The 15098-nt window shown below is 39.2% G+C and overlaps 1 protein-coding gene across 2 annotated transcripts in view; it reads right to left on the minus strand.

Annotated features, from left to right (window-relative positions):
- Positions 1–702: 702 nt before the first annotated feature.
- manbal (mannosidase beta like) overlaps positions 703–15098 on the minus strand; it is a 44872-nt gene continuing 30476 nt past the window's right edge. For both annotated transcript variants that reach the window (XM_068000377.1, XM_068000378.1), the window contains exon 3: positions 703–4059. In XM_068000377.1, the coding sequence (XP_067856478.1) occupies positions 3952–4059 (108 nt within the window). In that variant the 3' untranslated portion in view covers positions 703–3951. The remainder of the gene's footprint in view (positions 4060–15098) is intronic.

A 15098-nucleotide genomic window follows, 5' to 3' on the forward strand; every position in this document is an offset into this window, starting at 1 on the left:
TCTGGAGGAGCTGCTGGAGCCTCTGTATACCACTACACATTTAAACAATGGAAGTAAACATTTTTTTCCCTGGAATTTATAAAACTGCTGCTGCTAATGAAATAACCAAAGGTATGGCACAAAACAGGGCCATATATCAATCAGAGTTAGAGAAGGCTACATGATCAACAACAGTACTGTGGCACAACTTTCTTGAAGGAAGAATGATTTGTTGGTAGACAATGGAAGAATGAGAGGTGATCTCATTGAAATATATAAGATTCTAAGAGGGCTTGACAGGATAAATCCTGAGAGGATGTTTCCCCTGGCTGGAGAAGCTAGAACTGGGGAACATAGTCCTAAATGTCTGACCCTTTATCCTGAGATGAGGAGGAATTTCTTCACTCAGAGGGTCGTGAATATCTGGAGGGCTGTGGCTGCTCAGTCGTTGAGTATATTCAAGACTGGAGAGCAATAGATTTTTGGACTCTAGGAATAAAGGGATATGGGGATCAGGTGGGAAAGTGGAGTTGAGGTACAAGATCAGCCATGATCTTATTGAAAGGCGGAGCGGGCTCGAGGAGCCATGGCCTACTCCTGCTCCTATTTCTTATGTTCTTAGAAAATCCAGCTTCATATCCCCAGATGCTTTTTTGTTCTCTCTAATTTAACAATCTACAATATCTGCACATGGAGGGTGAATAAAATAAACAACTTTGCCATTTAATATCATTCATTCCAGTCGTTTATTTTACATAATTGAACGCAGATGGGAAACAAACCATCAAAATAAAACATTTTAAAATCATTCCTCGCAATGTTAACTCATTGCTTGGTAACAATTCATTTCAGCACAAACTTCCTCCAATTTTAACTAGTCAAGAGCAAAAAAAAACATTTTACAAATAAGTTTCCATACAATAATTTACATTTCCAAAGATTAAGTGTTTTGTTATAAAATGGTTTTCTTGATTAGTTTAAGAAAAACAGAGTCTCCTACAAAGCCACAGATTCAATTCTTACTCATCTCTAGTCAGCCTGCTACCATTCATACCATGCAACATCACACAATGGGGCAGAATTTACTGTACCTGGTGAATGAACGGTGCCCACCATTAGTTAGACATGCCCTTGCCTATTTAATCTCCATGAAATCTTACACTGGAAGTTGCTATAAGTGGGAGAGGGAAATGGCGCGCCTCCCTCTACAGGGCATCTGGGGTCTGTGTGAACAGGGCAAGCAACTGTGTATCTCCTTCACCAGATTGAAGGATTGTTAAATGAACAGCACAGAGTCTGAACCAGGAAGTGTAAGTTAGAATAGTGAATTCAAAGTCAAATCAGGTATAGAAATAGAAATAAAGAGGGAAAGAAAGATTGGATTAAGAGTGAGAAAGGAAAAAAAAATAAAATTGAATTTAAATTTTTTCAAATCTCCAACAACAATTAAAACCTGAAGGAATGAGACTCCGCACTTGTAATAATTAATTTTCAGTGCCAGACAGGTTGATTGGCAGTAATTAAAAAGGGTACTTAGACTGAAATGGACACGGCCTAACTTTCTGCAGCGAGTTTAGTCCGTATCTACCGTGCAAATACAGGAATGTCACACCATTCAATGTATTTGATTGGCGAGTCAGACAGCGAGATGCCGTTTTCGCGAAGCTAACAGTGGAACAGCACATCTTGGACAGGAACTTCCAGATTTTCACATTTAACCTCGCATCTGCTCTCACTTGAAATGCTGTGCAATTTGCGCATAAATAATGGTGAGCACCGTTTACCTCACCATTATTTTGACAGGAAACTCGGGGCCATTATATTTCATACAGATTCATGAATATATTTACAAGTGCATCTATCAATTTGTTTCCGCTTCTCTTGACAACTTGAAAGGAGAAAGCTAAGATTAATAAAATAAAGCATGACAAAAATGTAATTAAAGATCTATTCTGAAGCATTTTTTTAACAATATAATGATAGATATGGTGCAGATTAATACCACTTTTGCACAGATATGAAACAATTTGAGTGTGCATCAGTGCAAATTTGGTACTTAGGTCCTGATCTGACCCCCGCCCCACAAAAGCCAAATGGTTGAAACTGTTTCTTGGGGGCCAATTAACACCAGTTTGAGTTCTCAGGTGCAATATAATTCCAGCTGCATTTTATAAACTTACTTTTCATTTATTTTAAATGTTAGGAGAAAGAAATCTTTTTGCCTGTTCTCATACAACAGAGCAAAGCCCTGCACATCTGTACAGGCACTCGTGCACAGAGCTTCTTGACCCCATTGTGACCCGCAGTCAGCAACATTACTCAGAACTACAGATTGCACACCAAAGTCCACAGATATCAATTTGAGACTGCTAGCTGCAATACAACTGCAACCTTAAGCTCCTGGTCCAAATGTTCCAGATCAGATGTGAAACATTCTCAAACAACTTGTATTAATTTGCATTTGTAGTTACATTTGGCTATTGCTTTAGACAATAAAAGCACATTTTGTACCTCAAATAGCTTTGTGCAACATTTTAAGCTAGTGTTAAGCAAGTGTTTCCATTATTAATATAAAGAAAAAAATCTTACAATGCAGAATAAAAACTAAATAAATAAAGTGTACTTTTCAGATATGAAAAATGTTCAGGTGACAATGACAAATTAGTTCCAATACATCTAATTGCTGGGAACAATATTTTTAATTCTAAAAGCAACCATGTCTTCATAAAATGAATGGACTATTTTGATAGATCAGTAAATTAATTCAATAATTAATTAATGGAGTAAACATTAGTGGAAGAGAAATTCTTCACTTTTATTAGTTTCCACAATTGTAAAGGAGAGCTATCCAGTCACCTGGCGATGTATGACATCTGCAGAATTTCCATGTTTGAAGTAGTTATAATTTATGATATGAACTTCTGCCATGAAATAAATGTGAAATCTCAAACACAGTATCAGTGAAAATGTAAATGCAAGAAGAGACAAACTACCCAACAGGTTTTTGCCTTTAAAGGCTTAGTTGGGAGGCTTTTTTTAAAAAGGGATAGAGATATTTCAACAGATTACAGTTCTATAGATCAAAACAGAAAACATACAAAATATATTAACAGGATGGAAGATTCTGGTAGACCAAGTTCAGCCAATACGTTTTTCTTCTTCTGAGCAAAGGTATCAAATGTTGGGCTGCTTAACGCATATTTGCAAACTAATTTCAAGGCGTTTTATGTTATGGTTGTGCTGTTAATTCCCGACAGGTCGGTCTCACTCAGCCAGCGGCACAACTGAAGATAAAATTCTCAATTCTGCTAGCGGCAGAGACCCGGGCTCTGAAATCCCCAGAGAAGGAACGCTAAAAAAAACAAAAATGGCCGTTTATGTTGCTTCCCTGGGGGTCTGCTAGTCTCCTGAAGTTACACAGGAGACCGAGAGAGCCTCCGTGGAATTTCAGAGTCTCAGTTTCCTCTGAGTTTTTGCAGCTCCAGTGCCAGCATTATAAAAATGCCAAGTCATATCTGGTGCATTCGTGCACATGGTGACATCACAATGTACTATTTGGTCCCTGAACATTACGGATAACGTAACATCAATGCTCACACTTACACAGTGGCCAAAGTGTTACAGCCACTTATGCCTTTTTACGATTCAGGAACCATATGAAACAAAGAAGAGCTCCACTGTAGTGTGTAAGCATGGGGGAGTGCTGCATGCAAGTTCCTCTCCAGAGACCAAAGTCCACTGCAATATAGAAGAACCTTTAGATTCATGTGTAGCTATTTTCAAGTATAGGTGAGGTGACTAACACTATTAAGCTGGTTACAAATTGGTAACCTTTCAAATTTTGTGAAAGGCCATTCTACAAATCATACATAAAAACAGCATTGAATTTTTAAAAAGTTAATACATTTTTAGGGACGACAAATACAAAACCAGAACCCCCAGACATTTCCATTTCATTCTTCTTCCAGTTACTTATCTCTTTTTCTTGCTCTCTTTCTTTGCTTTCTTGCCTGATGAAGGAGTTGTAGGCTTCTGCTTTTTAGTGACGTCTGAAGGCTTCGATTCAGTTTGTTCCCATTCCTGACGAGGTTAAAGATTCGGATGAAAACAAACATTTTTAAAAAGTCATGTAAAAATTACTGATCTTAGTTTCAACTTCCTAATATTTGGCACATTGCAATGCTGAAAAAGGTTTTAACATGAACATTTAAGAGGGACCCAATGCAAAGACATTTCTTACAAATCAGCAGCTATTAAAAATTATGCAAGCAAGTGAAGAACAGAAATCATTCAAGTTTTAAAGCGATACTACAAGCTTGCTGTTTCTAAAGAAAAACTTGTTTTACTAAAAAAGTACATTCTGTACTGTTTCCTTTCAACTTTAAAACCCATTTTACTGGTGGCCATACAAAGTTTCCTTCCTTACTGGGGCATTTTCAGAAATCAGACCAAATCACTGGCTCTCAAACCAGAAGGCACAGTGAAACTGTAGCACCTTATACTTTAGATTTCCTTCCTCTCCTCACACACACTGTATATCAGGACTACACCACTGCAATGTGAAGGTATAGTATCTATTTACCCTCTTCATGTTTGTACTTCAAATTGGCTATGGTATTAAGCAACATGGCACTCAACTATATTTCTTTATGTAGTTGAAACTGCCCTCTACTTTCCAGAGTGGTTTGTGTTGTAACAATGACAGTGACAAAAGAGTGTTTATTTTGAACACGGAGATTGAACTTACATTTACATAGCATATCCGATGTTTCAAAATACTTTCCATCCAATGAGTTACTTTTGGAAGTGTAGTCAATACAAGCTGCCAGTGTGAGGTTTGGCAATATTAATGGCGGGGGAAAAATACTTTTCAAAGCCCCATAGAGGCTGGTAATGCTTGCTTCTAAATCAGATTAATTTTGAGTCAAGGGGAAAGCATTTCTGTTAAAATGATCAGGGAGCTCTGAAATGTAATGGCTCAGTAAGTAAATGCAACACTACCAGGTGTGGAACTGAGGTATGCAAACCCACGTTTGGTCCTTGGTCTATGCTACACTAGCTGATCTTAGTTGAGGCAGTGGTGGGTTGTGATAGAATCCCCAGTTACAGGTGACTCCTCCTGGATAGGGCATATGTTGGGCAAAAACAGGATCAGCTCTGTTGCGATCTTTCTACCCCTTCCACCATGGTTAAATAATGTGCAAAAATCTCACCATCTATGCTCACACATAAAATGATTACTTAGATGAAGTACCAGAGGACTGCAGGCAACCTTAGCACAGCACGCCCCATTCCCATGAGGCATCGTATTCAGGGCAGGAAATATCAAGGAACATGAGAATTGCGAGACAAAAAGACACCAAGATCCATCTAGTTCACCTTCTACCTTCCTGGTAGTCGCATGATACAACAATGATGGAGTTGTTGACTAATCGTGGCAATCAATCCTATCAATTAGTGTATAACAGATCCAGGCATGGAGTGAGGAAAACCCTCAATGGAGGAGAGCTTTGGGAACCATAGGTCCGATGTCACCGCCCTTCTGAAGCACGCTAGACTTACCATATATCATGTCTCATATTACACACACATTTATTGCATCCCAAAATATTATTTTCTGAAAGAAATCCATCTAAATTTACATTTGAATGAATCAACACTATCTGCTTCCACTGTGACCCTAAAGGAGCCTGTCCCATAGATTTACCACTCACATACTGATATAATGGGGTCGATATTAACCCAACGACGGGCGGGAGAGGGTCAAGGATTAAAAATGTTCTTAAAAATCACACAACCCGAACCGCTGTGTATGCACCCGCTGCCTTCTTACGGCAGTAGATTGCGAGGCGTGTCTGTGTCCCGCTCGAGAGGCGGGACAGTTTATTATAATATTTAAATCAAGCTCCCACAGTGCAGTTAGGAGCCCGATTTAAATTTAATGGGTGGCTGGCCAGGCTTCCCAGGGCTCGGGAAACCAGGCAGCAAAATGGAGACCAGAGCAGCCGGATCAAGTGCTCTTCCAGCACTGCTTTTAAGCCAGGAGGAGAAGGAGTGCTTCCCCCCAAGCCCCTCAAGCAAACCTTCTGCTGATCGCGGCCTCTCCTCACTGTTGTGCTCAGCCGCACCCCCCTTCAAGATCCTGAGCCTTCTGCCCCGTGATCTGCCACCGCCCCCTCCTTATGCCCCGCAATCTTTCCTTCCCTTCCGATTGCCGGTCCGACCCCCCCCCTCCCCCCCATCTACCCGATTCTTTCCCGGTTGTCGGGGACTGACCCCAACAGTCCCTGGCTGTGGCCTTCTGCCGCAGGCTTTCCCGCCTGACAGGTGGCCAGTTTGTCAATCTGGCTGGTTGCCGGGCAGGAAGCTGAATAAAAAAAAAAGTTACTACGGTCCCGCCATTAATTCGGATGGACCTGTGCATTCCTGGTATTTCCCCGCCCCCCCCCCCACCGCAAATATCGGGGCCAATGCCTTCAAGCGTAGGCAATGTTCTCTGGTTCTACTGTTCTGGACAAGATGAAACAGCTTGTCTACATTATCTAGTCCCTTTAGAATCCTCAAAACAGAATCCTCAAAACAGAAATCTTATCACCTCTTAACCTCTTTCAGTAAGACCATGCCATATTTATGTAATCGCTCATCATAATCCAATCCTTCCACCCCTCAATCATTCTGGTTGTCCTCTTCTGTATCCTTTCAATAGCTGCAATATCCTTTTGGGTCACACCAATGATTTATAAAGAGCCTAGATTACCTTACTATTTTGGCTTAATATTGAGCTTTTCCTATAACCCAACACCTGATTTGCTTTACTCACTGCTACTGAGCATTGTTGCCGTGGCTTCAATTTATTGTCAATCACAACCCCCAGATCTCTTTCATTTTCCACACACATTATTTTCTTTCCATTTAAGTAATAGTCCCGCCTGCATTTTTTTGTCCCCTATATGAAGTACTTTCTATTTCTCTTCATTGAATTTCATCTGCCACCTTTCTGCCCAATTTCCAAATCCTCCTGTCAGTTATCCTGAGCAGCTTTGCAGTCTGCCACCTTCATTAGCTTTGTATAATCTGCAAATTTAGCCACTATGTTTGCGACTCCTAGCTCCAGATCATTATGAAGATATTAAACAAAGATGAGGTTGCAAAACAGACCCCTGTGGGACCCCACTGATAGCTTTCTCCCAGGCTGATGACAATCCCTGCACCACCACCCAATGGGTTTTATTGGTCAACCAATTAAGTATCTATTGTAAAATATTTCCACTGATTATGCTTTCTTCATAATCAATACCAGCCTTTCCAAAGGAATTGTATTAGAGGCCTCACTGAAATTTAAGTACACCACATCCACTGCCAAGCTCCTTTATAAAACCATCAAAGAAAACCAGTAAATTAGATTGGCAAGAACCCCCCCCCACACTTCATGAACAAAATATTGGCTACTTTTTACATTTTTATTTCTATCCAGATGCTCCACGATCTTACCTTCAATAAAGGCTTGCATAACTTTATCCACAATTGATGCCAAATTCAATCTGTAATATCCTAGGTCACTTCTGCTACCTTTTAAGAGTGCCATCTGCTTTTTTCCAGTTGGCAGGCACCTTGCCAGTATTCAGTGATTTCTGTTAGATTTGTGCCAGAGTTCCTGCAATTTTCTCCCTTAATTCCTTAAAGATCCCCAGATGCATCTTATCTGGCCCCCGAGATTTGTTTACCTTAAGTTTGCACAGCTGTTTGGCAACCATGCTGGTAGTAATGTGTATTGTAAACAATTTTACAACACCAAGTTATAGTCCAGCAATTTTATTTTAAATTCACAAGCTTTCGGAGGCTACCTCCTTCCTCAGGTGAACGATGTGGAAATCAATGTGAACAGTGTCACAACTCACTTCTGCAATACCCTCTAGTTCCCTTTCCAGATCAAATAAGTTACCCGTTTCCTCCTTGGTAAAAACAGAGGCAAAAAAAAACTCATTTAGTACTTTTGTAGCCTGTATAGCATCAGTTGTCATGTTCTCACCCGATCCCACTTTCACTGGCCTCACTCCATCCATCATTTTTCTTATTCTCTTAATATACTAAACGCTTATTATCCTTCATTTCTCTTGGCATATTCATTCAATTCAAAAATGTTCTTTTGTCATTCTGATGCATTTTTTTTTCCATGAACACTCCTGGCTGACCTTTTGGAATTGAATCTGTCTTAATTCTGTGCCATTTTCTTTTATGGCCCTAAATGGCTTTTTTTTCTTCTTTGAGTTGCTTGATAGTCCCATTCAACCAGGCAACCGCGCCTTTAAGCTTGGTACCTTTGCTTTGCAAGGGTACACATTGGTCCATTGCATTCAGAATCACCGCCTTGAAGGAACTCTATAGTTCCTCCACTCCCCTAGCCATATTCAAACCTTCCAGGCCTACTCTGACAAGACTTCTCAAGTGCATAAAGTTGGTCCTCTTAAAATTTGGCAATTTTGTGTGTGTTTTTATAACTGATCCAATCTTTAAAATGTCAAATGTGATCACATTATGATCACTTATACTTAAAGCCAACATCTTTGTGTTGGAGATTTGATCAAATCAAAAAAAGTTTTATCCCTTTGAGGGCCTTTACAAATTGAGTCATAAAACAATCCTCCATGAACTCTAGAAATCCCTTCCATGTCTTAATTGGTCTATACTATAGTTGATCCCTTACTAGTGGTCTTCCTTATCTCATCCCACAGTTTCAGATCAAGGCTGTCACCTTAGCCTGGGGGGTCTATAGCATACCCCCAGTAATAATTCACCTGAGATAGTTGAGGAAAAATTTAAAGGTGTAAGATTACCGTACATGAAACACATCTCCTGAATGAAACACAGGGAAATGAGTACGGTTGCAGACAGAGTTATTGTTTCAACACAACTGACAAGATAACATGAAATAATTGGCCTTTTTCATCACACTGGTTTGTTACATTAATTAGCAGCAAATCAAAGAGCTAGAAGTAAAGTTTGTACATGGTGATTACAATTAAAAAAAGGACCAAAATTACTTTAACTGGTTGTTATATTTTGCTCCAAACTACTAACCTCACTGGTCCGATAAGCTCATTAAGACATTTTTAACAGAACTGTTGCTTATGATGTTTTTAAATTCAAAATGTTATAATATTGCCATGCAAGAATTCCCCTCGATACAAGAGCAGAAACTCTACCATAAAAGGAAAATAAAACATAACTAAATTTTGATGGAACATCCTACATAAACAATGACTATGCATTTTCTGTGGTAGGTTGTACGCAGCAAAGATTGATGTTATCACGAGCTGAGTTTATACGGAGGAATTTTATAAAACTCAAAGATCAATTATTTAGTTCTCAAAACATTTAAGCCTAGAAATTACTGGTGGGGATATTAGTGGGAAAGCACATAACATGTTTGTATGATATTCCTCTATGTTACTGTAATGGAAACATTAACCTTTTTAAAGTAATATCTACATTAAAGTAACAGAGGAATGTCATATGAGTACATTGTGCATTCATCCATTAATATCAGTAACAATTTCTAGTATTGACATTTTTCATCTACATGCTTAAAATGGATTTAAAAATCAATTTATAGAAACAAATCAGTGCTATTAGATAATACATATTAGACTTTAATAAAAAGAAAAAATGTTGGAAACAAATCAGGTCAGGCAGCATCGGTAGAGAGAGAAACGTAAGGTTAACATTTCAGGTCGGTGACCTTTCCACAGAACACACTAGACTTTGATAGAAATAAATCTAAGTTTCTGATCAATAGGTTAATGGGGGATTTTAAACATTCATATTGATTGGGATAAGCAGACGAGCTCGTGTCAGAAAGGTAGTGAATTTCTTGAGTGTGTTCAGGACAGCTTTTTACAATAGTATGTCCTAGAACCAACAAGGGGGCAGGCCATAATAGATTTAATAATGAGTAATGAGCCCAGAAATAGTTAACAGCCTAATGGTGCTTGAACATTTATCCAATAGCGATCATAATATGATCGAGTTCAATGTTGTGTTTGAAAGGGAGAAACCCCTATCAGCTACGAAGATTCTAAATTTAGGTAAGGCCGACTTCAACAGGATGAGACAGAGACTGTCCACAGTAACTGGGCAAATCTGTTAATGGGTAAAACGACAGAAGATCAGTGGGAGGTGTTCAAAAAAGAATTTAACATGATTCAGAACCAGTTTATAACCCTAAGGGGCAAAAGCTCTACTTGCCAAAAAAAAACAGCCATGCATGATAAAAGAGGTAAGGGACAACATAGAACTAAAAGAAAAAGCATACAAAAATGCAAAAAATAGCACAGATCCTGGCGACTGGGAGAGATACAAAGAACAGCAAATGGTGACAAAACAGATAATAAGAGCTACAAAAAAAGTGTATGAAAAGAAATTTGCAAACGATAACAAAATCAGCACAAAATTTTTACAATTACATTAGGAAAAAGGTGGTGGTAAAGAGCAATAAAAATAGAAAATGCTGGAAATACTCAGCAAGTCAGGCAGCATCTGTGGAGGAAGAAATGTTTCAGGCCGATGACCTTTCGTCAGTACTCGAAGAAGTTGAAGATTAAACAGTTTTTCAGCAAGTACAGAGCCAGGGGGAAGGAAGAGGAGGAAAGAACAAAAAGGGAAGATCAGTGTTAGGGTGGAGGGCAGGAGTGATTAAATGACAAAAGGAATGATGGTGCAAGGCAAGGAGGGTGTTAATGGGACAAGTAAAGAAACAAAAGGTGGGTCTAGAGGAGCTGTAAATGGCAACATCAGAACCATTACCAGCACTTGCTGTCTAAAAAAATGGAAGCAGTGGTTATGATCTGAAATTATTGAAATCAATGTTGAGTCCAGAAGGTTGTAAAGTGCCTAATTGAAAGATGAAGTGCTGTTCCTTCAGCTTCATTGGAACAATGTAAGAGGCTGAGGACAGAGAGGTCAGAGTGGGAGTGGGGCAGGGAATTAAAATGATAAGCGAATGGTAGGTCAGGGTCACATTTGGGGACTGAGCAGAGGTGTTCAGCAAAGCAATCACCCAATCTGCGTTTGGACTCCTTTGAGCTTCTTAAAAATTGATGATATTGTAAATGAAAATAAGGAAATGGCAGACGTGAAATAATTACTTTGTGTCAGTAATTACAGTAGAGGAAGAGGACAGCATGCTGGACACCCCAAGGAAATTAATTTTGAATCAGGGACAGGGACGCACGATAATTAACATTAGCAAATTAACAGTAGTGAAGAAAATAATGGCACTAATGAGTGACAAATCCACAGGACCAGATGGTTTCCATCCCAGAGTTTTACAGGAAGTAGGTGAGAACATTGCAGATGCCCGAACTATAATCTTCCAAAGTTCTCTCGATTCAGGAACCGTTCATTTAGATTAGAAAATTGCACGTCACTCCGCTATTTAAGAAAGGCGAGAGGAGGAAACCAGGGAATTATAGACCAGTTAACCTAACATCTGTTGTCAGGAAATTACTACAGTCTATAATTAAGGATAGAGTGACTGAACACCTTGAAAATTTTCAGCTGATCAGAGAGAGCCAGTATGGATTTGTAAAGGGCAGGTTATGCCTGACGAACCTGACTGAATTTTTGTTTTGAAGAGGTGACTAAAGTAGTGGACAGGGGAATATCTATGGATGTTTTTTATGTGGACTTCCAGAAGGCATTCGATGAAGTCCCTCATAAGAGACTGTTAGCTAAAGTTGAAGCTCATGGAATTCAGGGCAAATTATTAACCTGGTTAGGAAATTGCCTGAGCGGCAGGAGATAGAGAGTAGGGATAATGGGCAGGTACTCAAATTGGCAGAATGTAACTAGTGGTGTCCCACAGGGATCTGTGTTGGGGCCTCAACTATGCATTGTATTTATTAACGAATTAGCTGACGGGATAGAGAGCCACATATCCAAATTTGCCGATGACAGAGATAGGCAGCAATGTAAGCAGTGTAGGTGGATGCATAAAATTACAGAGATATTAATAGATTAAGTGAATGGGCAAAACTGTGGCAAATGGATTTCAATGTAGGCAAGTGTGAGGTCATCCACTTTGGATCTAAAAAGGATAGATCAGAGTACTTTCTAAATGGTGAAAAGCTCAAAACAGTGGAGGTCCAAGTACATAGATCATTAAAATGTCATGAACACGTACAGAAAATAATCAAAAAGGCTAATGGAATGCTGGCCTTTATATCTAGAGGACTAAAATACAAGGGGGTAGAAGTTATGCTACAGCTATACAAAGCCCTGGTTAGACCACACCTAGAGAACTGTGTTCAGTTCTGGGCAACGCACCTTAGGAGGGATATATTGGCCTTGGAGGGAGTGCAGCGTAGATTTATTAGAATGATATGTGGACTCCAAGAGTTAAATTACGAGGAGTGCTTACACAACCTAGGGTTGTATTCCCTGGAATTTAGAAGATTAAGGGTTGACTTGATCGAAGTTTTCAAGAAATTAAGCGGAACTGGTTGGGTAGATAGAGAGAAACTATTTTCGCTGGTTGGGGAGTCTAGGACTAGGGGACATCGCCTAAAAATTAGAGCCAAGACTTTCAGGAGTGAAGTTAGGAAACATTTCTACATGCAAAGGGTGGTAGAAGTTTGGAACTCTCTTCTGCAAATGGCAGTTGATGTTAGCTCAACTGCTAATATTAAATCTGAGATTGACAGATTTTTGTTAACCAAAAGGTATTAAGGCATATGGGGCTAAGGCAGATATATGGAGTTAGGTCAAAAATCAGCTATGATCTCATTGAATGGCAATAAAGGCTCGAGACACTAAATGGCCTACTCCTATTCTTATGTTAAGATTTGAAACCAAGAAAAAAAATTTGAAATCTTTCCACTATCTAACCTCAATGTTAGTAAAACAATTAATGAAGAAACAAGAAAGCACCATAATAAAATACATTCAATATATTTAGTATAAAAAGTATCACTGTAATTAATGGACAGGAGCTAATGTAGGGATTATCTAAGTGGTGAAACCAAAACCTTTGTACTGATTGTTTTTTTTAACAAAAAGAGACCTTGTACTCAACCCTTTTATTGAGAAGAGGCATTCAAATGATTTGTGTAATAGAAATTCCCTTGAACAGTGTGACATTTTGGGACTTTTACTTATATGCCTGAAAGGAAGTGTGCTTTAATTTATTACAATATTGCTACAAAGTTAGATTCAGCTTACTGAATGGTTTGTGTATTTTTGGGTTGGTTCCCAGGATGAGATACCAGACAGTGTAGATGTCAACTTGTTTACTTTCATATGTCACATTAGTTTTGAGACAATGTAGTTAATTAATTTCTAGCCATTATCGGGGGTGGAGGGGGCATTACATTCCAAGTTGGTAACTTTGATTGGAACCTTGGCAACCCAATCGTTGACACAGAGCTTAGGGAGGGTCAGAGCAATGCTTCTGCTTCTCTCTCTCCCACGTTGATGAAAGCCACAGACACAAAGATGTCTTTCCAGTCAGAGAGTCAGACACTCCAGGCTAAGGCATGAATGTATGTAGCTTGTCGCAGAGGAAGTCACATACCAGTTAGTTCAGGGATGGCTAAATGGTGAGTTTACCCTAAAATAGCAGTAGAATCACATGGTTTGTTATTTAATGATATGAGGAGTGGTAGGGAATTGATTAAATTTGGTTCTGAAAACTGTATTTTGTTCATTCATATTAATGTAAAAATAACAGTTTGTCAGTTTTCAATTGCCTCATCCTACTAGAGTGTGTTTCACTCCACCTACTGAAAAGAATTGTAAACAATTTTACAACACCAAGTTATAGTCCAGCAATTTTATTTTAAATTCACAAGCTTTCGGAGATTTTCTCCTTCCTCAGGCAAATGTTTCAAGATCTTAATTTAAAATAAAATTGCTGGACTATAACTTGGTGTTGTAAAATTGTTTACAATTGTCAACCCCAGTCCATCACCGGCATCTCCACATACTGAAAAGAAAGGAGCACACGAGGTGGCATGTGTGAATCATAATATCGAGTACATACAAAGTGCATGCCTGATCAGAGGACACAAGGTCCGCTTACAGGAGTGGCAGGTGAAGCTGAACCTAAGAAAATATCTACTTTAGACCCACAAGATATGAACACATTGCTTTTGCTGTGCAGCACCGAAAATAATGCAATTGTGATGTTCAATGTTATTTTTCCTGACCTCACTCCTCAGTACTTGGCAAAACAAAGACATTAAAGAACTCAAGTATAAGGCATTCCTTGTACTTACTTTCACACTTTCCCCTTTAATATTGGTAGTGTGGAGAAGCTTAGAAAACTGATCTCCTGAAGAACAATTTTTTTTGACAGTGATAATCAAGCGCTAATCTGTGTTAACAGGTTCTTTTCACAGCAGTGTGCTGAGATTCCAAAGGAGTGAAAGGAATTAGTTAGCTTATTCCTTTGGCTTTCTCCTGTTTATACTCTGGATGTCCTTGCTGGCCCCCAGTGTATAGATTTCAATATCCTCACCATGTTCAAATCCCTCCATAATGTAACCATACTTTAAATTGAAGCAAACTTCAGCTTATGTGCTTGCCTGCACATTCCGTTCCTCCAGTTGTAGATTATCACTTATTCCAGCTCTCTGTGCTGCACTATCAGAGGGTGATCCTTCAACAACTTGCATTTATCTAGCAATTTTAATGTAGTGAACATCGTAAGGCACTTAACATAGCTGGTAGCTGCAGAGTTAGAAGGGACGACTAAAAGCATGATTTCGAAACATATTTTCAGAGGTTTTTACGGAGAGATTGGGGTGTGGGGGGGGGGGGGGAGAAGAAGAGAGAAAGAGAAAAAGGAGGTGAAGGGGTTACCCAGAAAGCTAAAGTCAGAGTCAGACACCTGAAAAGGAATGAGCTGGGACGCACTGCTGGGGGAGATTACAAAGTTAAGTTGGGTAGAGGCTACGGAGGGATTTGTAAATTAGTCATTATGCCATTGCTCTTTGGAACTCCCTTGCAAAATAACTTTGGCTTGCTACATAGCTGCATTCTTTCAAAAACCTCTCTTTTTGGCTGTGTATTCCGTTGCCCCCCCATCCCCTTAATCTTTTGTAGTTGTGTTTTACAAGGGG

The sequence above is a fragment of the Heptranchias perlo genome, chromosome 19 (assembly GCF_035084215.1).
Source record: "Heptranchias perlo isolate sHepPer1 chromosome 19, sHepPer1.hap1, whole genome shotgun sequence".
Lineage (NCBI taxonomy): Eukaryota > Metazoa > Chordata > Chondrichthyes > Hexanchiformes > Hexanchidae > Heptranchias > Heptranchias perlo.